At 47.1% G+C, this 27,421-nt stretch overlaps 1 protein-coding gene across 1 annotated transcript; it reads right to left on the reverse strand.

Moving 5' to 3' along the window:
• Positions 1 to 2,302: 2,302 nt before the first annotated feature.
• ANAPC1 (anaphase promoting complex subunit 1) lies at positions 2,303 to 27,421 on the reverse strand. The gene is made up of 47 exons (XM_021537651.3): positions 27,096 to 27,421; positions 26,151 to 26,312; positions 25,972 to 26,023; positions 25,299 to 25,408; positions 25,063 to 25,145; positions 24,177 to 24,250; positions 23,804 to 23,949; positions 22,952 to 23,172; positions 22,116 to 22,325; positions 21,738 to 21,833; positions 21,398 to 21,488; positions 21,247 to 21,312; positions 20,957 to 21,094; positions 20,463 to 20,603; positions 20,169 to 20,229; positions 19,694 to 19,881; positions 19,210 to 19,284; positions 18,802 to 19,067; positions 18,501 to 18,592; positions 18,057 to 18,205; positions 17,019 to 17,097; positions 16,904 to 16,940; positions 16,744 to 16,814; positions 16,454 to 16,632; positions 14,285 to 14,511; positions 13,082 to 13,200; positions 12,429 to 12,700; positions 11,674 to 11,908; positions 10,851 to 10,942; positions 10,577 to 10,711; positions 10,376 to 10,458; positions 10,161 to 10,239; positions 9,792 to 9,866; positions 9,186 to 9,262; positions 8,898 to 8,988; positions 8,751 to 8,804; positions 8,296 to 8,489; positions 7,988 to 8,074; positions 7,466 to 7,583; positions 6,625 to 6,702; positions 6,252 to 6,319; positions 5,161 to 5,299; positions 4,494 to 4,580; positions 3,994 to 4,089; positions 3,642 to 3,840; positions 3,046 to 3,180; positions 2,303 to 2,568 (listed from the first exon to the last, which is right to left on the reverse strand). Exons 1-47 carry the CDS (start codon positions 27,306 to 27,308, stop codon positions 2,453 to 2,455), a joined length of 5,856 nt encoding a protein of 1,951 aa, XP_021393326.2. The 5' UTR covers positions 27,309 to 27,421; the 3' UTR covers positions 2,303 to 2,452.

The following is a 27,421-nucleotide window of genomic DNA, read 5'->3' on the forward strand; positions in this document are numbered from 1 at the left end:
AACGGAGGGAGCCCGGGGCTGCTCAGTCCCTGGCCGAGCCACTCAGCTCCAGGACAGCCCACGGGACACACGAGCAGTCCCCAGGGAACCGCAGTTCGGGATGTATTGGGTGGCAGGCGGTGGGAGGGCGGGAGAAGCAAGAAGGGAACTCGCTACTACCTTCCCCAGCCCAAATCCCAAAGGAAAGTATAGAATGAGCGGGAGAGGGCGGCACAAAACACCCCAAAAAGGTGACTAAGCACTGTGCGGGTAGGCATGACGCCAGCGGAGCCCGGCCTCCGTTCCCAGCTGTACCATTACCACGGTATCGGGGAATGACTGGGGTGGGAATGTACCATAAGTCCATCCCGTTCCACCCCTTGTCATGGGCAGGGTCACCTTTCCCTCACCGAGGCTGCTCCAAGACCCGTCCAACTGGCCTGGGACACTTCCAGGGCTGGGGAATGGAGTTACCTCGGTGCAGGACCAGGGAGAACCTCCACATCCACCCTCCCCCTTCTCCGTGCCTGAGCAGCGCTGCTTCCCGGAGCATCCCTGAATTCCTCCCAGTTCCATACCGCCTCCAGGGCTCCTCCAGCAGATCCCTCCGGGACGAGGCAAGCGCGAACCCCGAGCAGCAGCCCGCGCGAAATCCCAAACGCTCCCGCTGGTTCTACTGGGGCTTTGCCCCCGCAATTCCTGGCAGCAGCCGAAGGGAGCAGCGCCTTACCGTGGGTGGCGGGGCCGGGCCGCCCCGGGCCGGGGTTCCCGGCGCTCCCACGCGGAGCCGGGACGCGCAGCCCCGGGCGCCCGTAACGGGCGCGGGCGGCCCGGGCGCGCTGTGCTCCGATCATTGGCCCAGCCCAGGGAGCCGCTGCTTTCAAATTCTGCTCGAGCCGCGGAAGGAAACAGGAAGCCCCAGAGCTCCTCGCCTGAGCCTCCCGCGCCCACCGCCGCCCGCGAACTCGCCCCCCTCGCCAAACGCTGGGAATGGTGCTTTTCCCGCATCCGGCGGAAACGGGGAGCGTGCCGACGCCGAGGTGCTGGCAGGGAGTTGCTAGAGATGCTTGGTTTCACGTCACTTGTCATTTTTCATCTTATTCGTGCTGAAATGAATCCTCACCTTCCAGCTTGCCCAGCCACAGGGCAGCATCGCCCTCAGAATGCGGCATAGACCCCATGGATCCATCGGGACAGAAAGAGGATTTAGGACACCTCCAGGTTTCTCAGCCCCAAATCCAGCATTTGGATTTTTGGCTCTTTGTCCAACTGAGGCTCATTATGGGGCTGGGGTAGAGGCTTGAGGAGGCAAAAAAAGTATTTGTCCTTGGAAAAGTCGTGGGGAATTTCATTCCCCATCGCTGGAAGTGTTTGAGGCCAGTGTTGGATGGGGCTTTAAGGAAGGTGTCTCTGGCCATGGTCTTTAAGGTCCTTTCCAATCCAAACTGTTCCAGGATGCCATGAAATCCCAGTGTCATTCCCTCTGGAAAATTAGCACTTCATTCTTCCCATTTCACAGTTTAGAAGGAACTTCCCTGAGCTGCACCCACCTCCTAGGGGAAGGAACATCCAGGATTACCCCATGAGGAGCCCCATCCTAGCTCCTCTGATTTCCCATCTGTTCATGGGTTCATTGAATTCACATAAGGAAGGTGTTTGTGGAATAGGTGTGACAAATTAAACTCATTAAATTGTTTTATTAAATTAGAGAAGTTTCTGAACAGCTTAAAAAGAAAGGGATGAAGGTTGGAATTTGGCACAGGCTCGGCCTCCTTCAGGATACCTCAAGCAATTGGAAAGCCTCAGTTAATACACAATAAACTTGTTTTTTATAAGAATCAGGTTTGTATAATTTTCCTGCTTTTGCTCTCTTTTTCATCACTCCTTGTTGTCCTCCTCCCCCCATCTGACCCTTCGCAAAGTCCTTGAGGATTTGGGAAAAAAACAGGGAGAAATTGGCATAAATCCCACAGAACAGGATTAAATTTGGAACCACAGTAATCAGAATCCAAGCCTTTGGCTCTGGCTGAGTAATCCCTCAACCTCTGGCTGCTTTTTATAGAGTAATTCTATGTGTTTGGTGACAAATTAAGGATTTGCTCTGCCCAGAACCAACAAGGAATGAGCCCTGCTTCACATTCATCCAGGGGGATACACAAGGAGGAACGGAACACAAAGTGTTTGAACCAGGAATTATTTCCATTGTCTGGAAATAAGATCCACCAACAAGCAAAGGAGTTACAAAGCCAAGGAAAGACACTATTCCCAGCCAAGGGAATATTTCCCAAATTCCCCACAAAAACCACACATTTGCAAACAAACCTTCGTTACAAAAGTAAATTTATTGTGACCTCACTTTTTAATTCCTCATAACAATTTATAAATAACTCCTGGTCGTGGTTGCCACAGCTAGGAGTGAATCTGGTGTTTGGGAAGGTACAAAAAGAAGGAGATTTTGGGAAGTTTGGTGGGACTACAGCACCATGGCCTGGGAATTCCCGAGGAGCAGTGGAGCCAGGCGCAGGAGTGCCCGCACAGGCACATGCAGCCTCCGCAGCTTCAGCAGCAGCTCTGAGAAGTTCCTGCTCCCTAAAAACATCCAAAGCAAAGGAAAAGGGTGTAAAAATGAGCAAAAATTCGCCCAAAATTGGGAGAACCTCCAGGGAGCTCTGGAGGTGTCATCCCATGGATCAGTTTGTTGTATGCTGGCTGGAAAGTAAAGTTCTATAAGAGATCTCAAATATCTTTTAAAAGAGATCGCAAATCCAGGAAGAAGGAAAACACAGAGGAAAAGAACACCCGGAAAAGAGTTGTAACAGGTAACTGGAATCTTCCATGCCCAGACACAGGAATTTGTGGCTGGCACAGGATTCCTCGGATAAGCCCCCGACCCCTCATGGATGTGGTGACATTTCTGCCCCAGCCCTAAGCAAGGAACAGAGCTCCCAAAATTAAGGCCCAGCTGCCTTTCTTTTCCCTTAGTAACCTCAGGACTAATGTATTCCCAGGCTGCTGGAGGGCAAGGAAAAGCTGCCCAGATTTCTCTAATCCCAGTTCCAGACTCACCTTCCAAGCCTCCAGCTGCCAGCTGTCCCGGTGTGGGCACAGAATGGTAAATCAGGAAGCATGCCAGCATGCTCAGCTGGGATTCCTCTGGAGCCTGCCCGCTCAGGTAGGAATGCAGGGACACATCCCCTCCAGCTGCAAGGCACAAGGAATAACTTTGTTGACATTTGGGAAGCAGAATTTCAACAGATAAATCCCACTGAAGTGTCCACTCTCCACAGAAGGTGGGCTGGGAGGTTGTTTTCCGACCTCCTTCCTTCTGCCATGGCCACCCTGCTGTGGTCACCGTCTGCTTTTGTCCCGGGAAAATTCTCCCTGTGCAAGATGAGGAAGGAATTTTCTCTGGGAAATATCACCTTCCCTGCTAAAACCTCCCACCACTCCAGGCAAACACAACTCTCCAGGGAATGTTCCACATCAAACTGAAAATACCCTCCCTTCCCTCAGCAATTTTCCATACTTTTAAGGCAAAAATCAACCTGGATCAGCAAGACAAGAATCAGGTGAGCAACAAGGGATGGAAAGAGATGGTCTTTAAGGTCCCTTCCAACCCAAACCATTTCAGGATTCTAAATGGAATTGAAATTCCTCTTTACCTTGAAGCCACTGATCCAAGGTGTTATCTATGGTGCACTTCATCACTGGCAGGAATTCAGAGTTCATGAAGAGCCTTCGGGTTGGATTTCTGCTCATCCTCTCCTGGTGGCTCCGGGAGCTGAAGAATTCCAGCACCAGCTTCATCTGCCACAGCTCAAAGGTCTCAGACATTTCCTGCCTTTCCAGCCTCCTCACAGCCTGAGAGTGGGAATTGGAGCAGGAATGAAACAGGAAGTAAATGACTCCTCAACCCCTGCCCTCCCTCCTCTGTAAAAGCACATGGAATGGCCACTATTTGCCCCCAAAAAGAGGGAAAAAGTGTTGTTTCCAACAGGAAGAGGAGTTTCCTACTTGGTCAATGGCGATGTATGTGGGCAGCATCTCCGGATTCTCCTGGGTCACACACTCATAAAGGATGGAGGAGAAAAGATCCAGGATTTCCTGTTTCTGAGGAAAGTCAGGTGTCAGGCACAATTTATTTCAGGTTCCTACCTCCATTGAAGTTAATCCATGCAGTGGCATCACAGGAATTTGGGATAATTAATGATACCACTTGACTTCTTCCTTGGGATAATTAAACTGGGTTTTGTGCCCTCCCTTTTAAAGAAATTCCATGTAAAACACCTTATGTGACTTCTCCTAAGAGCTTCAGGGCTCTCTGGATTTGTTAAATACGTTCCTCAAGGAATGGGACAAAAAATCCCAATATCAAACCAAGAGGAATCAGAGTTGTATTACACAACATCCAGGTCCTGCTGATTGCAGGGCTAAATTCTGCTCTAGAGTTTAAGGCAGGTTTTCCCTACTTTTTGTCCAGGGAATAAGTGTCGGTCCACACCAATGCTTCCTACCTGGCCCATGTTCACAGTTGGTTTGCAAAAATAATCAGCGAAGGAAAAGAGAGCGGGATTGGAAGTGAAAGCGGAAATTGCTTCTGGCTGGAAAAAAAAGGGATTAAAACACATCCTTAAAAGGAACTTTTTGAATTTGTGCACAAAGATAAAACAACTTATTTCCAAAGTGTCCAGATTGCAAGGGACAAAACTGGAACCCACACCAAAGGTTGGAATCCATGTCAAAAGGTTGGACTCAAGGACCTAAAAGTTGGACTCAATTTAAAGGCTAGACTAGATGATCTAAAGGTTGGACTCAGTGATCTAAAATTTGGATTCAATGATTTAAAGGTTGGACTCCATGATCTGAAGGCTGGATTTAATCTAAAAGTTGGATTCCATGATCTCAAGTTTGGACTCCATAACCTAAAGGCTGGACTCCATAACCTAAAGGTCAGACTCCAAGATCTAAAGGTTGGATTCAATGATGTAAAGGTTGGACTCCATGACCCTGGAGGACTTTTCCACTCTAAATGATTGCATGATCAAGCACTTCATGGTCAGGACAAGTCAAACACTCATGAACACCCATGGCAGATGCACCTACACGTGGCTGTCCAGTGAAAACCACCAGAATTCCCTCCCTCAGCAGCATTCCTGGCAGGAACTACCCTAGGAGCAGCACCTTGAATGCCCGCACTTCGGAATTGCGGTGCGTGACGGTCTGTGCCAGGAGGCTGCGCCAGCCCATAGGATCCTCCTTGTAGGAGAGCTGCCCAGCTCGGAGCTTCACGTACAGGATGCCACCCTTGGAAAGGATCGACCTGGAACAGCACAACAGGGCCAATTTACGGAATCAGTTCAAAGAGAGGAAATTCAGGCTGGATATTGGGAAGGAATTCTTCCCTGGAAGGGTGGGGAGGCCCTGGCACAGGACACCCAGAGCAGCTGTGGATGCCCCATCCCTGGCAGTGTCCAAGGACAGGTTGGACAGGGCTTGGAGCAACCTGGGGTAGTGGAAGGTGCCCCTGCCATGGCAGAGGTGGCACTGGGTGATCCTTAAATCCCTTCAAACCCAAAGCATACTGTACTAATGGACCGAGCTTAATTTAATCCTTCCAGTTGACAAGAGGACAATCAATGATTTGATTCATTATCTTGGAGGTCTTTTCCAACCTAAATGATTCTGGGATTGATTAATGGCAAGTAAATGACCTAAAAGCAACACATTACTGAGCAAAGACTGAGCTTCTTTCTCCCACCCCTCATGTGGGAGTGCAAAGATGAGAATGATTTCCCCCCCCCGCCACCCCCAGATCCTGTGTTCTGATAAAATCTCTGGTTCCCACAGCTGCCCCATGTTTTGCGTGTGTCATGAAGGCGGGTGGTACATTGTGACATGGGGTGACACAAGAAAAAGCATTTCACAGGGCAGTAACAGTCCCCAGCAGTCTGGGAAACATGATATCACCACCACTCAAAACCAAACCAAAACCATGAGTTGTAGCTGCTCTCTGGTGCCTCCATCCCACTGCCAGTCTCTGTGGGTTTTACTATCAGGTTTTTCCCAACCCTAGTTTTTTGCATGAATTATTCACCTCAATGAGTGAAACCCAACTCTTCAGTTTCTTTCTTTCCCCCTAAAGTGCAGTCAGATGCATAACAATGACTTGATGAAACCCAGGTTTCAACCCAGAGATGTGGGAGGGTTTAAAAAAAACATGCAATACAATTACTACGAGGTCATGATTCAGTTGAGCATTAAAAAACACTTACTGGAGATGAGTTGTTCCCTTGCTTAAATCTATTAATAATTCCCAGTACCGGGGGCCCTTCACTCTGATCTGTCAATAGAAACATTTTATTACTAAATATAGCCAGAATCATTGAATTAAGAGGTTTCTACTGGTTTTTTTTCTGGGCTGTTTCATAGTGTTGCCCAAACAGAAAATTCAGGTTTGTGTCTCCTACAGGGAATTCCCTGCTGCATCAGATCTTGGAAGATCTTGATCAAGACAGAATACAAGAATCATAAGGGGACAATGTCGTCCAGAGTCAGACTAAGGAATCAAAATCCATCAGATCTCAGCTCTTGAGATTTGTGACACATAATCCAGGTGGTTTTCCATTAAACAGAGATTTCCTCTACCTGCTTCAGTAAGTGGAGCTCTGGGAGAAGCGTGGGTGCCATCAGCTCCTCAGTGGCCTCCCCATACCACTGTGTGCCCTGCAAAACATCATGGGAGCCACAGGTTAGAAAAGCTCATTTCCATGGGAAAAGGAAGGAAAAGGGTATCTTGTGGGGAACAACTGCTCTGGCACCAGGCAGGGGGTTCTGTTCCTAAGTAAACACAGGATTCATATCAGGATACATGGACTTCTCGAGCAAATTTTCCATGGATGGATGCATGAACACCTAACTCTGGGCAAGGCTGAAACATGAAGATTTGGGAAGCAAGCTGTAATGGGAACATAGAGAACTCTTTGCCAGAACCACAGAGATGCACCTCTTCCCCCTAAAAATCCCAATAAATAAATTCTGAGCATCTCCCTTCTCCCATATAAAATAAATCCCACAGAAAGCACTTCCCTGAAGGACACCTGATGGAAGCACCAAGGAGAAACACCAAGTTACTCATCTCAGAATTAGGAGAAGGCCTCGAAAACCACAAATGCTTCCAGCCACCTCTGAGCTTTTGGAAATCCCTCTGAAGAGGGAGAAGAACCTGGGTCAGTCAGGACACCCATCCTTGGCTGTCTGAAGACAGGTGACTCTCCCTGTCCTCCCTTCTGCTCTCCAGGTGCCACCAAAGCACACCTGGGGTGTGAGTGGGTTGAGCCCAACCCTTCACTTATTTGTGCAGAATCCACCTTGTCTCCACCACAGCTTGAAACCAAACCCAAGACTGGAGGCCACTCTAATGAAAACTGGCATAAATCCGAGTGTTTGGCTATCCCACAGCTCCTCAGGCCCTTCCCAGCCACATTACCTTGTAGGTGACCTCTATGAGGGCGTAGCAGGGAGTGTTGGTATCCACATCCACGGGCGTGAGGAGCCTGGGCTCGGCTGCCAGCACGTACAGGTGACGCAGAGCCTGCAGGTGGTACCTGGGGTGGGAACTGGGAGCTCAGCATGGGCTAGGAAAGATCCCAGACACCCAATTTCAGCCCCATACCCAAATACAGCTCGTGTAGCCATGGTATTGGTTAATTAACAGAACAGGGCTTAATGGAGCAGAACCAAAAGTAATTAAGGGTCATAAATGGACAGATCTTCCACAAAAATCTTTCCAGCTGAGCAAACTGGAGCAGCCACACAGGAGTACAGCAGAGCTGATGTTTCTTCACTGACTAAAGATCCCTACCACTGTCACTTACTTCTCCCATTTCCCACTTGTTTTTTTTTTTGAATGGAGAACTTCCAAAAATTGATTTTTGGTAAAAATCCATCATTTGTCTTTTGTAAGAAGATGGTTCAGCTGAAGAAAATGGAATCCCCACGAAAGCCTTACCGATTGTCCGTGCTGTGAACAGGGAAGTGAGGGTACAGAGCACAGAGAAGAGCAGCAATGGAGGAGTTGGAAGTGCTCAGGGAATATCTGTAGGAAAAAAACAACATTGTCCTTTAGTTTTCTGTCTAAAAAAACACAGGAGCCAAAATATTTTGGAGGGATGAGGAAAGGAATTTCCAAAAGTGCACAAAGACAACAAGACTTTCTCTTCCAACAGAAGACACCTTTATGCATTGATATATTAAAAAAAGGGAAATGGAGGAAATGGAAATAAGGGCTGAGATCTGCCTTTGGAAAAGGCCCATTACCTTCCTCCTCCCAGGAAGAGGAGTCCCAAAGCCATGTGATGAGCCAGGTGGAAGCCATAGTTCATCTCTCCCCCCGTCTTCTTGTGCATGAAACGGCAAAGCTGGAGCACTTTGAGATTCCCAGAGCCAGCCATCACCATGGCCAGGGCCAGGAGAAGGACACTCAGGCACGTTTCCAGGTTATAGTGACCTGTCTTCAAGCACAACAGAGACGTTTCATCACAATTCCATGACCAACAGCACATTCCAGGTGGGATGATCCACCACTTTCTACCCTGGAGGTTGAAAACCACATTCCCCAGAAGGAGGGAGAGCCAGCAAAGTCCTTAAATGATTTGCAGCTCTGCCATATCCTATATATCATGTGCAATCCAGGAATTAAAAGGGCTGGGTTTGTTCCCATTGAGGTTTGCTAAGGGTCACAAAAAGCCATCTTCTTGCTTGGAAAAACTTACTATGGATGCTGTTGGAGCCGACAAGCACTTCAGGAAATCCGTGGCATATTTGTACTAGAAAGAAAAGGAATGCCCAGTGAATATGGATCCAAAAGATGAGTGACAGCTTCCAGGGAAGTGAATGCAATCAAATAACCCTCCTCTTACCAGGCACTGAAATGCTGCCAGATTTTCCGACCCGGCGAAACGAAATCCCAGGGATAAACATGCTCCAGCGATGATATAGACATGAGCTTGCCTAAGGAACAACATAAACAGGAAATAACTAAATGTTCCTCTTCTCCCTCTTCCCTCCATCTGAATATACAGCACAAACTCCTTCATCCCTTAAAAATAAAAGGGAAGACTCATCCTTTATAGGATATCCCATTTAAAAATCTGTCCTTTACAGGACAGTAAAATTCCCTAGGAGGAGATTTTTGGGATGTTACTCACGCCAGCGTTTCCAAGCTCAGGTCTTCAGATGAAGGCAGCTCTGTTGCATGAAGAGAGATAATGTTCTCTCTTATGATCTGTAAAAAGCCGGAAAGGAAAATAAATCCAAGGGAAAACTGATGGACTAATTGAAACTCTGGCCATCAAGAGTTCATAAGCAATAACAAACAGATCTAAGGGAAGGAAAAGCTGTTTTTTCCCCAACAGAGACCATCAGCATCCTGTAGTTCTCATAGGTATTGAGCTCATTTGGTCTTAAAAATTCCATATAATATCTTGGAATACCACTGATTCCACTGTTGGGAAGTTATTCCTAATGCTCAACTCCATGCAGCAGTTTTGGACCTGACAATGCAGGGAAAAGTTTAATCCTTTCCTTTCCTTGACATCATTTTGTGTCTGAAACAATCCTGTCTCTCCTCAATCATCTCCCTTCCAGTCCTTAGTGCTCCTAAAATCCAGGGACCCCAGGGGACAGTCACCTTGGCCATGTTAATGCTCATTTTCTTGTGCTCCTAACGTGATTATGGAAATACCCGCATGGAAAACAATCCAGGGAGGTGTAAAATTGAGAAGCAAACACACCATACATAAACAAACACCTACCTGAGGCACGTTGCTGTTGACCCACTTGGAATTGGGCAGGATGTCATCCCACAAAATCAGGCATCGAGCCAGGGTCTGGCAAAAAGGAGAAAACAAAATCGTGAGGGAGAAAATTTATCTATGGGATTGGTAAAAGGTATAAAAATACACCTAAAAATTCAATGTAACATTCCCCCTAAACTGTGTCTTTCATCTATTTCTTGCTAAATTCTGCTTCCATGACAATGAAGCTGCCACACTACAAGGAGGAATTATTGGAAGGAGTGAGTTTGGCTGGGAAGCAAAGGATTCTGGATGATGGGCATGTTGGGCTGGAATTCCTAAACATCATTTAAATAGACTGAGGAATGAACCCAAGAAAAATCTTACCCTCAACATAAGGAATTCTGGTTTGACAAAGTCCAGGAGATACATGGTATCTGGTGCTTTGAGCCAGTCAGCAATGGATCTGCAGGGCATGGCAAAAAAAAGGATTTCCAGGTCACTATCCAGCAATTCTAAACCTCAGCAGAGCAATTCCAAACCTCAGCAAAACCAACACTAGGGCAGATTGACCCTGCAGGAATTCTCAAGGAATTCAATACCTGTTGTTGGTCTTCAGGTAGATCATGGCAAGTGCGAGAGTGGCACCTGGACACGTCACATCCACGTTGATGGTGTCTCCTTCCTGGGAAAACACAGGGAACACTTTCCACAGGTTCAGTTGGAAAGGAATGATGTTCCCAAAGTCATGGAGACACCTCCCAGTCTTCCAACTTAAATAAGCCAGCACTGGCGCCACATACCTTGATTTGGTAACTGGGAGATTTGTGCTTCTCTCTGTGCATTCCCGCCTGGAATCTCCTGTGTCCCCCCACCATGTACTGGTATAGCTGCTCGGGAACGTTGAGGTCTGACATCCCAATCAGATTACTGCCATGCTAAGGAATGGAAAGAAGGAAAACATGGAAGTGCCTTCCTCTAGGAGAAAAACCCACAGGCAGCTGGGAGCCGAGGATGGAACAGCTCTTGGAATGCCATACCAATGGATAATGAGTCTCCTAATTGCAGCTGACTTACCCCAAGGCACACCATTCCCAAGGCCAGCCCAGCTGCCAGGGAATAGGACTCTCTGTCCATGCAATATTCCATTTCTGGGCCGGGGGGACGCCCTGGAGAAACCAAACCAGCAAAATTCACTTTTGAAAATTCCAGCTTATTGCTTAATTCCTACTGAAAGGAGAAAAAAAATATCTGCCCTCCTTAGGGAAGTCCTCAGTGGAATGACAAGGAGCTGGCAGTTCATTCATCCACTCCCAAACAGCAACTCCCTCCTAAATGTTATGGTTGAAGTTTAGAGCCACGGTGAAAATCCCAAGTTTAACTGAGGATACTTTAAGATCCTGAACCAATCCAAATGCTGTTGCTAAAAAAGGATTGCACATATCCAATTTCCAGAAACACAACAATTTTACCATTAAAATTTATCCCATTCCCTGTTTAATAAACCACACAGTCTCCAAGTATAGTCCTACGTAAACATGGAGAAAAGCTGTTACAAATTAATTCAGAATGAGAGCACAAGTGAGATCATAAATCTGCTTTCACATCAGCTCTTAGGGCCCAGTGGTTAAAAACTTTAAAATTCCAAACAGGGGAATTTAGGACACCAAATTTCCAGGTGGAAGAAGTAGGAACAGTAATGATGCTGCCACGTTTCTTTTCCTAAATCCAGTGACTTTCCTTTTTATGCTGCATAAGCTCCCAGGAGGGACCATGAGGTTTTGGAAAAATGGGAAGAAAACATTGTGGTAGGATGGTGCCAATGTTACAACTCCCAACTCCCTGGTGCACACTGCAACTATCCCAGCCCTCATCCTGTTTTTCCAGTGTCAACACCCACCTATCTCAGCCAGCAGCACCTCAGCAGTGTGCCTGTGGGCAGTGCCCTGGTAGACCAGGCCTATCCCGACCACGGCAGCCACCTGGACGTTGTGGGGGACATCCAGCTCTGTGGAGGTGGGTGGCAGCAGGGCGGGAACATGGATACTCAGCAGGCGGGTGATGGCCATGTCCATAGTGCCCAGCTTGGCAGCGGAGACGCCAAGCAGGAGCCCGATACTCGTCATCTCGTGGCCCTGGGTAAGGGGACAAAGAGCAGTGAGGCACATCAAGGAATGGGAAAACCCCTGTCCCAGTGTTCCAGTGGCGTATCTCAATGAGCTGTGAGCAGGGTGAAAAGATCTGGTGGTAAAACTGCTGAAAATCTTTGAATGTAAATGGAGGTTCCTGATTCTGTGGAACCCCAGAATATTTAGGATTAGAAGGGACCTCTGGAGATCATATCCCCCTAGACACTCAGAGCAGGTAACACAGGAATGCATCTAGGTGGGTTTGGAACAGAGTTTATTCAGAGGCTCCATGCCCTCCCTGAACAGCCAGTTCTCTAGCACTTCCTTGGAAAGAATCCCTTCCTCACACTGATAAAGAATCCTTCCAGCCCAAACCATGCACCACAACCATAATGAAGCAACTCAGACACTCTCCCACACCAGGAAACTTCCAATGCAGCAGTTCAAAGAAACCTTCCTTCCTTGTTTAGCCCAAAGAACCCAATCCCACTGGGATCTGGCTCTTGGATGTGCCAGAAGGCCTCACCTTTGTTAGGTAGTCATGGATGTTGAGGGTGGCCAGCTTGGTGAGGTGCCCGTTGAGGCCCAGGGCCATGAGGAACCCCGCATACTCATTGGCCAGCTCAGCGATTTTGGGCTTGTTGTAGACGATCCAGGCGGAGTCGATCTGGGAAGCAGGAGCAATCTTCAGGCCAGCGGCCACCCCGTTGTGGAAACTGGCCCAGCAGGCCATGTTGGGGGGCACATCGATGTTCCCGCTGTTCAGATCCACAGTGGTGTTCCTCGGAGGAGCACGACCTGCCATGGGAGAGAGGATAACAGTAGTCAGGAAAAGCCAAACTCTTCATCCAGTGCCAATTGAGGGAAAAGTTCCAGTCCAAGAATGTTCAGGAATGTCAGGACAGCCCTTTGCAGGATCTCCATCCTCTATGACCTCAGCACTGTTCAGAACAATTTTTCCACTTTTCTCTCCTTCTGTACCTAATAAAAGGTTTCAGTGTTTGGTAACACTGGCCCTGACCATTCCAGAAGTATCTTCCACCATTCTAGGTGGCAGATTCTAAGTCCAGAGGAGCTGCTTCCTTACAAAACCCATAATTGAGCTGTAATCGGATAACAGCTGAAAGAAAGCCCATCCAGCTCTGGGATGGACTGGGAAGGAACCCCTGACCAGCATACCGGTAAGGTTCAGCTTAGGGATGGGCAGCTGCTCCGTTGGCACAGGATGATAGGAGAATAGGGTGAACATTCCTCGTCCAACTGGGAGCGCCATGGTTCGCTGGCACAGCTGCAGCAACCTGGTGGAGAATTGAATCCAAAACCATATAGAAAATTTTCCCACATATAAACAACCTACAAACAACAGGCACTGGACAGAAACATTTTTCTCTCATTGTGACTCCTTCCTTCCCCTTTTGAACAAAATCTTTGGTCCTCACAAAGTTCATCTCCAAGATACCTTTTAGCTGTTGGAACCTGGCACTATTTTTCCCTTAAACCTGGTTCAATAAATCCATTCCACAGACATGCTGGAAGTGAGGTGAAAGGAGAAAGTCATGGTTGCCCTGTGGGATCCTGCCATGAGTGGTGACAACACTGAGTAATAACCCACATACAGAGGTGAAAAGGTTCTTCCAAGAATGCTGACCACAATTCTCTATGATTTAGTCTGGAAACACTTTCTAAACTCGTTAGATTACTCAGTTCCCTAGGTCAGACTCAGAACATATTGCATGCTAATGGTGTTCTCAGGTTTGCTTTTTAATTTAGTTTTTAAAGAAGAGGTTTTTAACCCGCCCCAGTAGTGAATAAAGCAGGAAAGGGATAGTCGAGGACACTGAACACAGGCTTCAAAGGAATGGGATGGCACAGTGAATGTGCTTTCCGTGGAATTCCAAGGTCCCCTGTCTCAAGACCAGCCTATCACAAAGGGTTCTTCAGCTTTAGGCAGGGCACGGATGGTTTGGTCTCTACAGAGTAGGTCCTGCTTATATTTCACTTTTTTTGGGCAGAAGAAAGTGCTACAAAATCCATTCAACCCCAACTGACTTCAATGTGCTGTTTGTCCTTCCAAAGAGCCCCCTACTCCAACACAGCAGAGCTTTGACCCACAGAACTCCAAAGACTTGGATTATGTTGTTTTGTTTTTTTTTTTTAATTAGATTCTGAGCTTCCAAAAATATCCCCACAATCTTTCAGCTGAGCAAATACTGGGAAATAGAAACAGCTGTAAATGGAGAAATTTCCAAGGCCACACTGGATGGGGCTTCGAGCAACCTGGGATAGTGGAATGGCCATGGCAGCAGTTGGAATGAGATGAGCTTAAAGGTCCTTCCAAAACCAACCCAACCCAAGCTATTCCATGCTTCCAGGATTCCTTACCTGTTTTCCTTCTCTTCGATGTACTCGTGGTCACTGGCTTCAGGCATCTGCACCACATTGACTCGGACGGGCCGGGCGCTCTGGAGGAGCCTCCGCACCTCCTGCACCCTCAGGTCCTCGCTCCAGATCAGGGACATCACCTCCTCATTCATGTCATTCATGCCATCCTCATCCTCCTCCGAATTGGCTGCCGACGGAATATCTGAGGACAGCACTGAGCCCACAGACTGCAAGGGAAAGGGAAAAGACAATTCCAGGGGGGAAACTGTCAGGAAGGCACCATAACCTGAACTCACCCAGCACAGTGATGGGTCTGTATACAGAAGGGATGGACATCTGTCTGTACATCGAAGGGACCCTCCCTTCAATGGAGCATTCCTATGCTCCTTACAGGAATTTAAAGGCCTGGAGGATTTCTAAAGATGGAAATCAAGTACTTTTGCACAACCAAATGGGATAAATAACTAAAGACAAGAGGATATGACACCTCAAATGCAGTGAGGAGGTGATGTGTGATGAAGTTCTTGGCCTTTCAAAATACTTACTTGTTTTGGAGTAGTTGTAGGAAAGGGTTTTTCTTTCCCTGCCTACTCCATCAGCCCAGCTCACGATTATCCCAGTTTGTGATCAGCCTGACCAGAACTGCTGTTTTGCAGATTCTGCTCCAACCTCTGTGTTATTTTTCAAAGCATCGATGTTTTCACACATCAATTTGGATTCCTTCCACAACCACCGTGGAAAAGCAAATTACCCATTAAAACAAACAGCCTGCACAGCAGAAAATCCCAAAATTCTTCACTATCAGAAAACTTGGGATTTAGCACAGCACCAGAATGATTTTGGAACTTCCACACATGAACAGAAAAGCACCAAAGCTTAGGAGCACTCCTGGAAAACCCTTTTTCCATGCAAGATTTAAGAAATGCTTTTCTAGAACTCTGCTCTCCTGTTTGCTCACATCACACAAGTGATGAGGGGACCCAAAGGGAACAGATCTTCCTGTGGTTCTCCAGAAACATGTGGCCCCAGGAGGGTGAGTAAATGAAGACCTGATGAATGAAACCAAATTTCTTCTCTTAAATCCACACTCAATCTCAACACACAACTGCACCACCCAGAGCAGCAGCGTCCGTTCTGAAACAGGAAACTCCACCCTGCCCTCTTGAGAAATGACAAACACTTTGGGGTTTGAAGCTCACTTTGGCCTTTTAAGGTCACATCAATTTGAGGCATTGTTATAAAGTCAGTGATAAAATCAAATTTATCATCATTTTTGATGATTCGTGAGGGTTTCGGTTGGGCACAGCTTCCACCAGCAGCAAACAAAAAGGATTTTTTGTGTGATGGCAGGTGGGGTTTGACCTGTAATTAATCAACCTTTGTGTCTAATTAATTACAGTTTTGATAAGCAATTAGTCATAAAGCCTTTGTTGCAGAAAACTGGAATAACTTTAATATCCCTTCCAAAGCTGAGTAAACAAAAAAGGATCTTGACTAAGATGGACTTGAGATTTCAATTCCAATTCCTGACTTTGGAAAAGGCTCCAATCTTCTGCCATGATGGGGTTTTATGTCAGCCTTAAGATGATTTTTGGCTTTCAACAAAGGACATTTCAGTGAGATACAATTCCTGGGAATGCTATCACCAGATAGCCACCATCAGAAGAAAATGTTGAAGAGGAAAACACCACACTGGTTTTTTAATCCTTTTACCTTAGGATACAAATAACTAAAACCTTTTGTGGGGAAAAAAGAGAAATATGGCAAGTCTATTTCCAAATCTAGCTCTTCTAGTGGAAAGAAGTATGTCGGGCATGCCAACACAATGAGCCTCTGACAAATACACACTTCCTTCTCCTTCTGTCATGGTTTGATGGCAGAGCCTCTGGAGAAAGCACCAAAGATTGGGAAGAGGAGAAATCCAACACCTCTGGAGGCAAAACTTTTGTCTAAGTTTTAAAATGTGATTTATTTAATGAGTTAAATGTGAGTTTTCCCAGCTATCCATGATTATCCATCCCTGCTGGATGCTGGTTCTCACACCAAAACCCTTGTACATGTAAAGCCTCCATTTTGTTGTCCTCCATTTGGGAATTAAGCTGGAAATTCCTGGGCCACGTTCTCTGCCCAAACCCTGGGATTGGGAAAGCCCTTTGTGGCCATACTCACAGATTTTCCCTTCTGCAGGCTCCCCTCCCAGGCCTGTTTGGACAAATCCTGGCGGCCGATGAGGAGGCAAATGGCTTCCGGCCAGTCGGAGGCCGGCTGCTCGCGGCACTGGTAAATGGCATCTCGGATGGGAAGGGCCACACCAAAGGGAAGAGATTCCAGATCCCTCAAGGTGAAACCTTAAAATTCAGGGGGGAAAAAACCCCAAATAAGTGATATGAATCCTACACAGAGTGTTTTCTGTTATCCAAGCACATGGTTATTCAGGAATGTTGTTGTTCCTCTCTTACCAACACTGGTCATCCAAAGGACCAATTTTTCAGCCAGGCTGGAAACAGAAGTGCTGGATTTGAAACTGCACCTGGAAAATTAAGAAGCCAATAAAAGCTCATCCAGAAGTCAGCAGGAAGTCACAAACTCAACAAAACAACTCCAAAAAAGTTTCCATACCAATTGTCATCCTGCTCCATCTGCTGCTTCCGTTGGCCTAGGAAAAACAAGGCCATGTTAATTCCATGTTTTCCAAGCTTGAGACACTCCCAAGATGGAGGCAAAGTATCCTTACCTGATGTGATCTTGTACAAATAATGGGAGGTTTCATTCAGCACAGCGCTCTCGTCCCCAAGGATATACAGAGCCACGCTCTGGGGAGGAGAGACATCAAAAAAAGTAATTCTGGGGCTGATATTCCTTTCCTTCCCATAAACACAGGTAGGAAGTAACTGGAATACAACTTCAGAAGTGGGGCAGGTGTTCTGTGGGGAAAAGGAGACTGAAACAACTGAACAACACCAAACTTTTAAGCTTTAAATTTTGCGGGAAAAAATCCAACCTGAAACAATGTACTGAATCTTCCCTCACTGCCCCAGAGATAAAAAATAAATATCTTCCCAACAGAAACACATGTTCCCAGTTATCCTTCTTGTGTTTCTCACATTCCATTTCTCCTTCAGGACACACACATTGTTTTCTACTTGGTCTCCTCCACATCTTGGATATTTTGTGAAGGTTCCAAGTGAAAAACAGTTGGGTCCAGCCAGCAAAATCAGGGATCAGTCACTGTATTTTGACAATTCTGGGAAAAATCACAACCAGGTAAACTAATTTCATGGGCTTTATGAAGATCTTTTAACTCTGAGTTGTGCAAGGGCAGATCAGGCAAAGAGAGGAGGAAAATAGATCCTGGCTTTTTCTCCCTGCTTTTCTCCTTAGACACCTCAGGCTTGACACCTCTGCTCCCAGCTGGAAGGGTTTTCCCATCAATGAGTAAGGAAGTGATGCTGACCAGGAGATAGCATCAGCACTCACAGGATTAATATTGATGCTGGGGCATGCCCAAGGAGAAAACTGGGGAATTCTCATTCCCAAAGTACAGATAATTCCAAGTTCCATCATTACTTTGCACAAACCACAGAAAAACACAGAAGTGGTGAAGGTCCTCAGCTCCAATACATCAGTAAATAAATCCCTCTGTTATTTCACCCTCCTTTAGGGATGTTTCCCTCCCAGGAAATTCAGCAGCAGGGAGCAAACCCTGCCCACAGGGCAGTGCTGACAGAACAAGGCACAATCCCTGTATTCCCCGTCCCCCCCAAGTACTCACCAGTATCACCAGTTTGCTCCTTTCACAGATCCCTGGTAAGTAGGGATAAGGCTGCACTCCTTCTCCCTTCAGGCAGGAACTCATCCACTGGAAGATACTTGGAGGCTCAGCAGAAAAAAAGGAGGGATGAAGCATGAAACCTGTTTGGACTTAAGATGAACAGCAAAGACCATGAGCTCAGGGAAAAGGCACAAGAATTCCTCACCATTCCCAATTCCTCCAGTATTTCCTTCAACAACAGTAATCCAGCATTTCCCCACAAAATGTTACAGATCCGTCCTGTCAGATGGGATTTTATGACAGGAATGAAAAATCAAGGAATCTAGTTAAGGAAGAAAAATTATTTCAAAGGAATAAGCAGGGGATAATCATCCAGAATGAGGGGAATGTTAAAAACAAAGGCAATATCCAAATATCATGGAATAACCAAAGGCTTAAACCCACCCTGGTCAATTATGCAGGTCTGCCTGGAGGTTTTGACAAGGGCTGGGTAGTCCCTGTAGTAATAATCCACGTAAGCTTCCAGTTTCAAATCCCTGGAATAAGAGACAGAGGAGTCACAGACTGGGAAAAAAACATTCCAACCTCCTGGATGCCACCTTTGGCAGTTGCTGCTAGTGGGGAAGTATCTGGAGCCATGGAACAAATAGGAAAGGTTTAAAATATTCCTTTCCTTCAAATACAGGGCAAGTTTGCTCCAACTGGGGCAATCCCATCAAGAGAAACAATTTTCCAGTGGGAATACCTGGCCAGCTGAACCAGGAGAACCACGAGGGAGCGGAGACCTTCTCCCACCAGACTGTTCAGTTTGAGCTCCTCATAGATGAGGTGAAGAACAAAGAAAATGGCAGGAATATGGGAGAAAAGGAGGGTGGAGGAATCCAAACTGAGACTCTGGGAAAAGTCATCCTTGGAAGCCGAAACTTCCAGAGGGTCCAGGCGCAGAGCTTTGGCAATGGGATGAGACTCGAAATTTCTGTGGTAGTCAGAGCTCAGGAGATATTCCCAGTCCTAGAGCAAAGAAACGGGAAAGAAAGACAGAGGATCCATGGTGAACATAATTTCCAGAAAGGTAATTCCAAAGCACTGTTACAGAGGAATTTTTTTTCCCCTAAAACCCAATCCAAATATAACTGAGGGAATCACTTCTTACCTCATCTGACCCAGTTTCTGATGGCCTTGCCTTCTTTGGAGCAATGACTGGAGAGAGTGAGCCTTCAAAATCGAGCTGCAACAAATTAAAGAAAAATAAATAGAAATAAAAGAAATAAATAGAAAAAGGAAAATTAAATAAAAGTAGCTGAGGACTGAAATTCCCAAGGTTTCCTAGGTGAATCACAACATCTGAACTCAAGCCAAGTAGGACATGATGCCGCTTGAGGTACTTCTGGATTTGCTGAACAAACCCCAGAAATGTAAAATCCTCTTTAGGGAACAACAATCTGACTTGTGACCTGTGTTTAAACTCAGAATCAATTTAATATGGATGAGATTAACCAAATTTAATACAGTAGTGTTAGGTGTTGAGCTGGAATCAAATCTTCATCATTTATAACAAGCACCTTGTAAATATATCTCATGATAAAGACAGAGTAAAACAGGCCTGAAACTTTGAAGTGAAGAATGAATTTGCTCACATTCCGTGTCCAGCAGAGTCTCTCAGTGTTGTAACCCATCATGTTCATGAGACAGGTGACAAATAAATTCCACTCCGAGTGGTAGCTGGGCCCTCCTGGGGCGTTGTAGGCGTTGTACCACTTCACCAACATCTGCACAGCTGTTTCCTTGGGCAGGATGGCTTTCACCCCCTGCAGGCATCTTTTCACTATAAGAAAAGAAGGAAATCATCCATCAGCTCTGGTTTCCTGGGATCTCCTTCATCAGTGGTAGAAATCTCCACAGGTTCCTCTTCTTGGACCTGCTTTTAACTGCAAATAAAGCCACAAAACTCCCACGGCTCTTCCTTCAGCTGAGCACAAATCCTCCAATTTGGAACAAAAATAAGGAAAAATATTCCTCTGTTTGCTCATTACTGAAACCAGCAATGTCTGAAGTGGCATCTCAGCCCTTCCCCAAGCAAAGCAAAGGCCACCTAAAGCTTTGGAATCCTACCTAATTCCGAGGTGGCGATTTCAGGAATACTGATCCGAACCATGGTATTATTGCTGAGTTCCTGGAAAATCCAGCAAAAGTAGAAGCAAATCAGGAAATGCATCAAGTGTAGGCAGAGTCATTTTCTATCAACTCAGAACTCCTTAGTGGGCGAAGATATTCCCAAATCCTGACTTTTGCTACATTAAGATGTGGAATTCAGGCACCAGCTCTGTGAAACACTGGAAATCTTGGAATTATCTTGAAATAATCTGTTACCAAAAGTGTTGCCCCAAATGACAGGGAAATACCTACTAGAGTTACTCTGTTGTGCACAGGATCCCTCAGAGCTTGGATGAAAGTCCCAAGCTGCTGGAAAGTGCAGTCCTCAACGTAGGGGGAGTCATGGAGCTTGGAAGAATCCCTCAGTTCTGGAACTGGTGACAAAAGCACGCTCTGGAAAGTGGGAAAAATGAGCCTATTTTAGAGCTCAAATTGAAGTGGAATTCAGAATTAAAGTGGATCTGAGCAAAGAACAGCTATAATTGTTGGGTTTGAAGTGAAGAACTTCAAACCCAACAATCTTAGAAACAAGAATCTTAGAAACTACTATAAATCTTTCCAATCCCTGCCTTGGAAGTTTTCTGGCAAACTGAAATAAATAAACAGGGCAGCACCACAGAAATCTTCTTTAAGCACAGTTTATTCAGAGGATTTACAAAATAAAAAGATTCCACTCCAAAATACACCTTGAAAGATAAAAAACCACCGATCATTACAAGAAAAGGAATTATTTCCTTATTTGTTACCTCTTCCAGGGGCCCCAGATGCTTGTTCAAAGGCTTGGATGGAGTACTGACACTATCCAAGGGAGTGCTTGGCCGAGGCATTGGGTTGGACATTGTCAGGGATGGAGCAGGAAGTCCAGGAATAAAAACCTTTCCCACCTTTTTGGTGGAAAAAGGAAACACAAAGTTAAGTTTTTCTCTAAAAATAACCCCCACAAAAAATATTTAATTGTTCCATTAATGCCATGGATACTTCAGGACTCCCTTTTCAGCACCACACATATATTAGGGATGGAAAAGGTGTTGCTTACCCGAACCACTCCAGAATAAAGCACCAGATTCCCACTGCCTTCCAGAACCAATAGTGTGTCAATTCCCTGGAATAATCAAGCATCACATTCAGCTCCTTGTGTTTAATGAGGCACCAGCTGCATGACAAGGACATTCCACAGGTAACAATACCTCCACTGGAGCCGCATCCTTTGCTGGAATATTGGTGATAGATCCAAAGATCAGCTGAGATTTATCATTGCTCTCTTGGAATTTTACACACCTAGGGATTGGGGAGAACAGGAAACGTAAAAGGTTTGTCCTGGGTATTGTTACAGAAAGAAAACACAGACTTCCAACAGTGCAGTGAATTTTTTGTGGGTTTTGTGGTTCCTTCCTCCATTTCCTTACTTTGCTCAAAATAAATCAACTTTTTTTAAAATTTTCTAATTAATTGAAACCCCTGATGTACTTCCAGCTATGAATTTCTGGAGTGCTTCTCCTGGTTCACATGTCCTCAAGGAATGCTCACCTCAGCTGGAGCTGGGATTCCACTAAAAAGCAGAGGAATTTCTGTCCACAAAGGTCGGTGGAAATGAACACTTTGGATGCCTGGGAATTCTTCTCTCTGGAAAAGAGCCACAAGGACCAGGTTAGAACCTGCTTTGTTTGGAGACTCCATGAAACCATTCAGAAAACCTGGAATAACACACCAGGGAAAACTGGTCCAAGTGTTCAGTTCTCTGCAAGGGAGCCAGGCACTTAGGCAGCATCAGTTCCCAAAAAAATCAGGGAGTGAAAGTCCATGTAAACGCCAAGATGGCTCTGATTGCAGAAAAAACACTCAAATAAGCTGTGATTTCACTTTAATTCCTGCTTCCCAACTCTCATCCCAAGAAAACCACCTGACCTCATGCTTGGGACTGTTTCTGTCCACAGGTGGTCGATGCAGAGCTCAGGAACGATCGGCTCCGTCTCCGGCATGAGGAAGGAGTCAACGGAAATGGAATTTGGGGAATGGGTAATGCTGGGTCTCCTTGGGGACTGGGCACTGCTGGAAAAGTTGAACCGCTGCACTCCAGAGAAGGAATGGACTCCCAGGGCTGGGGAATGGGAGCGGCTGCAGGCAGAGACAGAATATGGATGAGAAGAGGATCTTCAAAATCATGGAAAAAGCAGATACTGATGCAGCCAAAAAGTGGATATTCAAAACTGGGATAGAATTAGAGACATTTGATATTGCTGAAAAGTGGATCCTCAAAATCAGGGAGAATCCCAGGGAGCTCATCCACTGACTTTAGAACCCAACCAAACCCTAAACCAGGAACTAGCTCACTGTTGATTTCCTTTAGGCTTCTAGCACAGGAAAACAATTCTCTATTTTCCTGGCATCTCTGTCCAAATCCAATAGATGAGATTTCAAAAGGATTTCAGATGGTCCATTCCATCAAAAATCCCTCCCAACCTCTTCCCTCTGATTTATTTAGAGAAGTCAGCCCAAAACACTCATGGAACTCAAACATCCTGCAGACATGCCTTGATTCATGACAGAGCAGCCTCCTTGGCTCTGGCACAGGCACTACCCTCCTGTACTATTGGGATAATGGCACAGGAAGGGTATTCCAAGGGAAATTTCAGATGCTGCAACACAAGAGGCACCTGAGCCTTGGATGGAAAGATAGAGAGCAAAATGTGTCCATGCTATTCCATAGCCCCCATCCTTTGGGATTTGCTGGGGATGCCCACCTCAAAGCGGCCATGTTGGAGATGGTGGGAGAGCGGGATTGCAGGTTGGGAGAGGAGCCAGATCTGCTCTGGCTGTGGATGGACGAGTAGTTCTGGAAAGGGGAGCCCCCAGGGGAATCTCCTTTGGAGAGGCTCCGGAGATGAGCAGTCAGGGAGCTGCTGGTGGCCATGTGCTGGGGGGTGCCGCCCTGCTCTGAGAATTTCAGCACCAGGCTCTGCTCCTGGGAGGAAAACCAATGGCATGTGGGCAAAGACAGCCAGGGAGTGGCTTTTCCAACATCTTTTCCCATTAGATATGTGTTACAAATCCATGTTCAGCCTACAGAGTTAATCCCATCAACCCTACTCTTCCACTCCCATAGAAACTGCTCCAACGGTTTTCACAAAATCACAGGATTTAGTTGGAAAAGACCTTAATGCCCAGCCAGTTCCACCCTCTGCCATGGGAACACCCTCCTCTAGCCCAGGCTGGTCCAAGCACTGTCCAATCTGGAACATTTCCAGGAATGCAGCAGCCACTGGGTTTCTGGGAAACTCTGCCAGGGCCTCACAACCCTCACTGCCAAAGTTTTCATGGCACTAAGTTACTTTCCACTTTTCTTAAGACTTCTGGTCCAATGTACAGAGTAATATGTTAATAACATAATCCATGACCATCACCACCCCATGATCCCCCTGCTCCAGGCAAATCCATGGAAAAAACTTCCAAAAAACCAAAAGAACCAGCCCCACCAAACATCTTACTCTTATAAATGAAACAAACCCAAATCCCAGGCATCCCTAACAAACATAAGGGCACGGAAATGCACACAGCTATTTTCCAGAGATCTTTACTCCCCAGGGAATGTTTACCTCTGGCTTAACTCTCCTGAGGGCCCAAACGGTGTGTAAGCTCTGCACAGTGTCGTAGGTCATCACAATGGAAGGGTCAGCGCTGAGGAACACGATCCTCAGCGTGTGGTCAGCCACATACTGCACCCGGGACGATCCAAGCACTCCTGGAAAACAGGGATTCATTCCAAAGGATCAGCTCCACAACAATACTACGAGCATTTCCCACACTCTCTTCCTTCCACAATCTGGGCTTCTCCCCTGAGCAGCTTCTCTGTTCATGCAGCCACTCTAACTGAATCCTTGGAAGTGACTCTTCCCGAATTTTTTGATATCCAGGGACACACTGGGATTTGCTAGAGACCCTGAGGGACTCCAGTGACATCCAATGTACCTCCAGACTTCCAGACGAGAGGGGTGATCTCATCCAAGGGGTGCAGCATGCTGAACATCGTCGGCAAAGGTTCCCTAGGGAAAAGCCAGACAAATCAGAGCCTGGAATGTGACAGCAGGGACACAGATTCCATCTCCAAAAGCTTGTTGGATTGACTGAGTAGGCTCAACTTTCAGGACCTCTATTCATAATCCCAGCTCTTCTGAGGACTAGAGAATCCCAGGGAAAAACCCAAGAGTGGATTAAAGCTGCTCATCAGCACATTGTCCAACTGCTTCCTTTGGGATGCAGAGAGGGCTTCCACAAGAGTTGGAAGCTTCAGCCAACAGGGAATGGGATCCCCACTCTGCAGGGAATGGGATCCTCACCAAAGAGGAAATGGGATCCTGCAGCTGAGAGATAATGTCTCGATGCTAATCCCTCAGTGACTCTCCCAGCTGACCATGACAGCCTGAAATCAATTCCTAGGACAAATTTAATGGAATCAGGCTGGTGCTTCCCAGATCCTATTCCTGGGACCAGCACACCCAAATAGTTTTTAACACTCAGCTTTGAGTGTGCTCACTCAGTCACTGGGATGATATAAAAAGACTGGAAGAAATGCATCAATAAAATCCCAGAATGGTTTGGGTAGGAAGGAATCTTAAAATTATCCTATTCCATCCACTGCCACGGGCAGGGGCACTTCCACCATCCCAGGTTGCTCCAAGCCCCATCCAAGCTTTCCTTGAACACTTCCAGGGAGGGTCAAACATAACTTCCTCCTTTTCCACCCAATTCCACCTTTTTCTATCAGAAACACACGGATATTTCACTACTGCCCTTCAACTTTCCATTCCTTATTAGATTATCCAACAGGAAACCACCCAAATTCCTCAGCTCATACCTGGGTGGACTTGGAGGCACCTCATGGGAAAAACTGCTGCGCTCAAATAACAACCCATATTTGGTTGGCCAGACATTTGCAACCTATAAAAAAAATATGGATTTATGGTGGGATAAAAACATCAACCATGTGCTGTGTTGATGATGTTTGAGGGTCTTATAGGAAAATACGATGTTCAGGCTTTTTGCGCAGAGCAGGGAAACATAAATGTGGACAAAAAGCATGGCAGAAGTTACCTGGAAAGGCAGAGCAGCGATGTAATCCTTCCCCTCCATGCTGTGCACATTTATGCAGGAATTCTGCAAAATGCAGATACATTTCTCCACTATTTCGTCATTGCCTGACACTGGAAAGGAAGGAACAAAACAATTACACAGTGAAGTTTCACTCTGTTTCCGACATCCCTTATACACAAAAAGTAAATTCTGACATTTCAAGTCGTGGTGAATGAGCTCCTAGAGTGTGTCCAGAAAGGGGAATGGAGCTGGGAAGGGGCTGGAAAACAAAGACTGGCAGAGAAAGCTCAGTCTGGTGTAAAGACGGCTCAGGGGAGACCTTCCGGGTCTGCACAACTCTGTGACAAGAGGGTGCAGCCAGGTTGGGGTCAGGCTCTGCTTTCAGGGAACAAGGGACAGGATGAGAGGAAATAGACCCAAGTTGCACCAGGGAGATTCAGGGTGGATATTGGGAAAATTCCTTCCCCAAAAGAGTATCCAGCCCTGACACAGGCACAGGGCTATAAAAGCCACGTGGATGCAGCACTTGGGGATGTGGTTTTGTGGTGGCGTTGGCAACAGCTGGACTTGGTGGCCTCTCAGGGCTTTCCCAAACTAAACAATTCCATGACTCAAAGCCAAGAAAGCTGAACTCAGAGCATTTGCCCAGCAGCACAAGAAGCAGGACACTCACCATCAGCTTTTTCTGATTTTTCCTGGAACACAGTGAAGTCACACCACAAGGCCTGAAACCCAACAGAGCATCATTAATTCTCCAGAACGAGCTGCTCCCACACAATGTCACCTTCCCCTGTTCCCTGCCTAGAAAGGGTCTGTGGATTCCCTCAGTGCCCCTTTCCCACATTTCTGTACCTGCAGGACGGGGCTGTCAACGGTGAATGCCTTGTACACAGTGGACGCTTGGCTTCTGCTGCCCTTGCTCCAGATGACCACATTGCTGGCCACGTACAGCTCCTCGTCATAGTCCACCTCCTCCCCGACATCACTGATGCCTTTCCTCAGCTGCCAGCTTTCCTGGAAAACAGAGGTTTGTCAAAAGAAAAGCCACAAGACCCACGGGTGTGATGAGTTAGGCCAGTTACAAGGTGCTGGCACAGAAAAGTTGTGTCTGCCCCATCCCTGGAAGTGTCCCAGGCCAGGCTGGATGGGGCTTGGAGCACCATGGGATAGTGGAAGGTGTCCCTGATCATGACAGGAGGTGAAATGAGATGATCCGTAAGATCCCTTCCAACCCCAAAAAACCCTGGCATTCCATGGTAAGGACAATCAGGATCCATTTAGATTTATTTTGATGGAAGCCAGGGAGGAATGGGCAAGGGAGACCCTTTGTAGAGTTCTGAGATTTAGAGTGAACCCCCTTCCTCCCTGAACTCCTTCTCAGAGAGGAGCTGGGATATGGATGGATCCAATCTTAGGCTCGAACTCCAGCAGAGCTGGGGCTGTTCACCTGGCGAAGAGAAGCCTCCAAGGAGACCTTAAAACCCCTTCCAGTGCCTAAAGGGGCTCCAAGAGAGCTGGAGCGGCACTTGGACACGAGTCTGGATTGACAGGACAAGGGGAAATGGCTTCCTACTGCCAGAGAGCAGGGTTAGGTGGGATATCGGGAAGGAATTCTTCCCCGGGAGGGTGGTGAGGCCCTGGCGCAGGCTGCCCCATCCCTGGAAGTCAAGGGCAGGCTGGAGGAGGCTTGGAGCAGCCCGGTCTGGTGGAAGGTGTCCCAGCCCACGGCGGCGGGCGGGAGCCGGATGGGCTTCAAGCTCCCTTCCCTCCCGACGCCCAGCTCAGGAAGGCTCGTACCCGTTGCCGGTCGTGGATGGTGACCTCTCGGAGGGAGCCCACGAGTCCTGCGGCGCCGTCGGAGGAGCAGAGCTCCGGCGCGGGCTGCAGACGCCGCAGCTGCAGGCTCAGGGCGCTGGGGTGCCGCCGGCTCTGCTCGCGGCCCCGCGGCGCGAACTCCTGCAGGTCGCCGGCCGCAATCATCGTCGCCCTCTCGTCACAGTGGTCCGACATGGGGCCCCGATATCCTCATTATTTCCGGGACGCGCCGGCGGGTCCCGCGGGCACCTGGACGCGCGGGGAGCGGCACCGGCGGCCCCTCACGCGGGCGCGGCCATCTTGGCGCT

The sequence above is a fragment of the Lonchura striata genome, chromosome 3 (genome assembly GCF_046129695.1).
Source record: "Lonchura striata isolate bLonStr1 chromosome 3, bLonStr1.mat, whole genome shotgun sequence".
Classification (NCBI taxonomy): domain Eukaryota; kingdom Metazoa; phylum Chordata; class Aves; order Passeriformes; family Estrildidae; genus Lonchura; species Lonchura striata.

What these genes read in the sequence shown, in the direction of transcription:
- ANAPC1 (XM_021537651.3), bottom strand. Translation starts at nt 27,308, where the DNA reads ATGTCGGACCACTGTGACGAGAGGGCGACGATGATTGCGGCCGGCGAC. An exon ending in CTCCCAGTTACCAAATCAAG is followed by an intron (nt 10,459 to 10,576) that starts GTATGTGGCGCC and finishes GTGTTTTCCCAG; the next exon opens with GAAGGAGACACCATCAACGT. An exon ending in CTCTTCCTGGGAGGAGGAAG is followed by an intron (nt 8,075 to 8,295) that starts GTAATGGGCCTT and finishes TTTTTCCTACAG; the next exon opens with ATATTCCCTGAGCACTTCCA.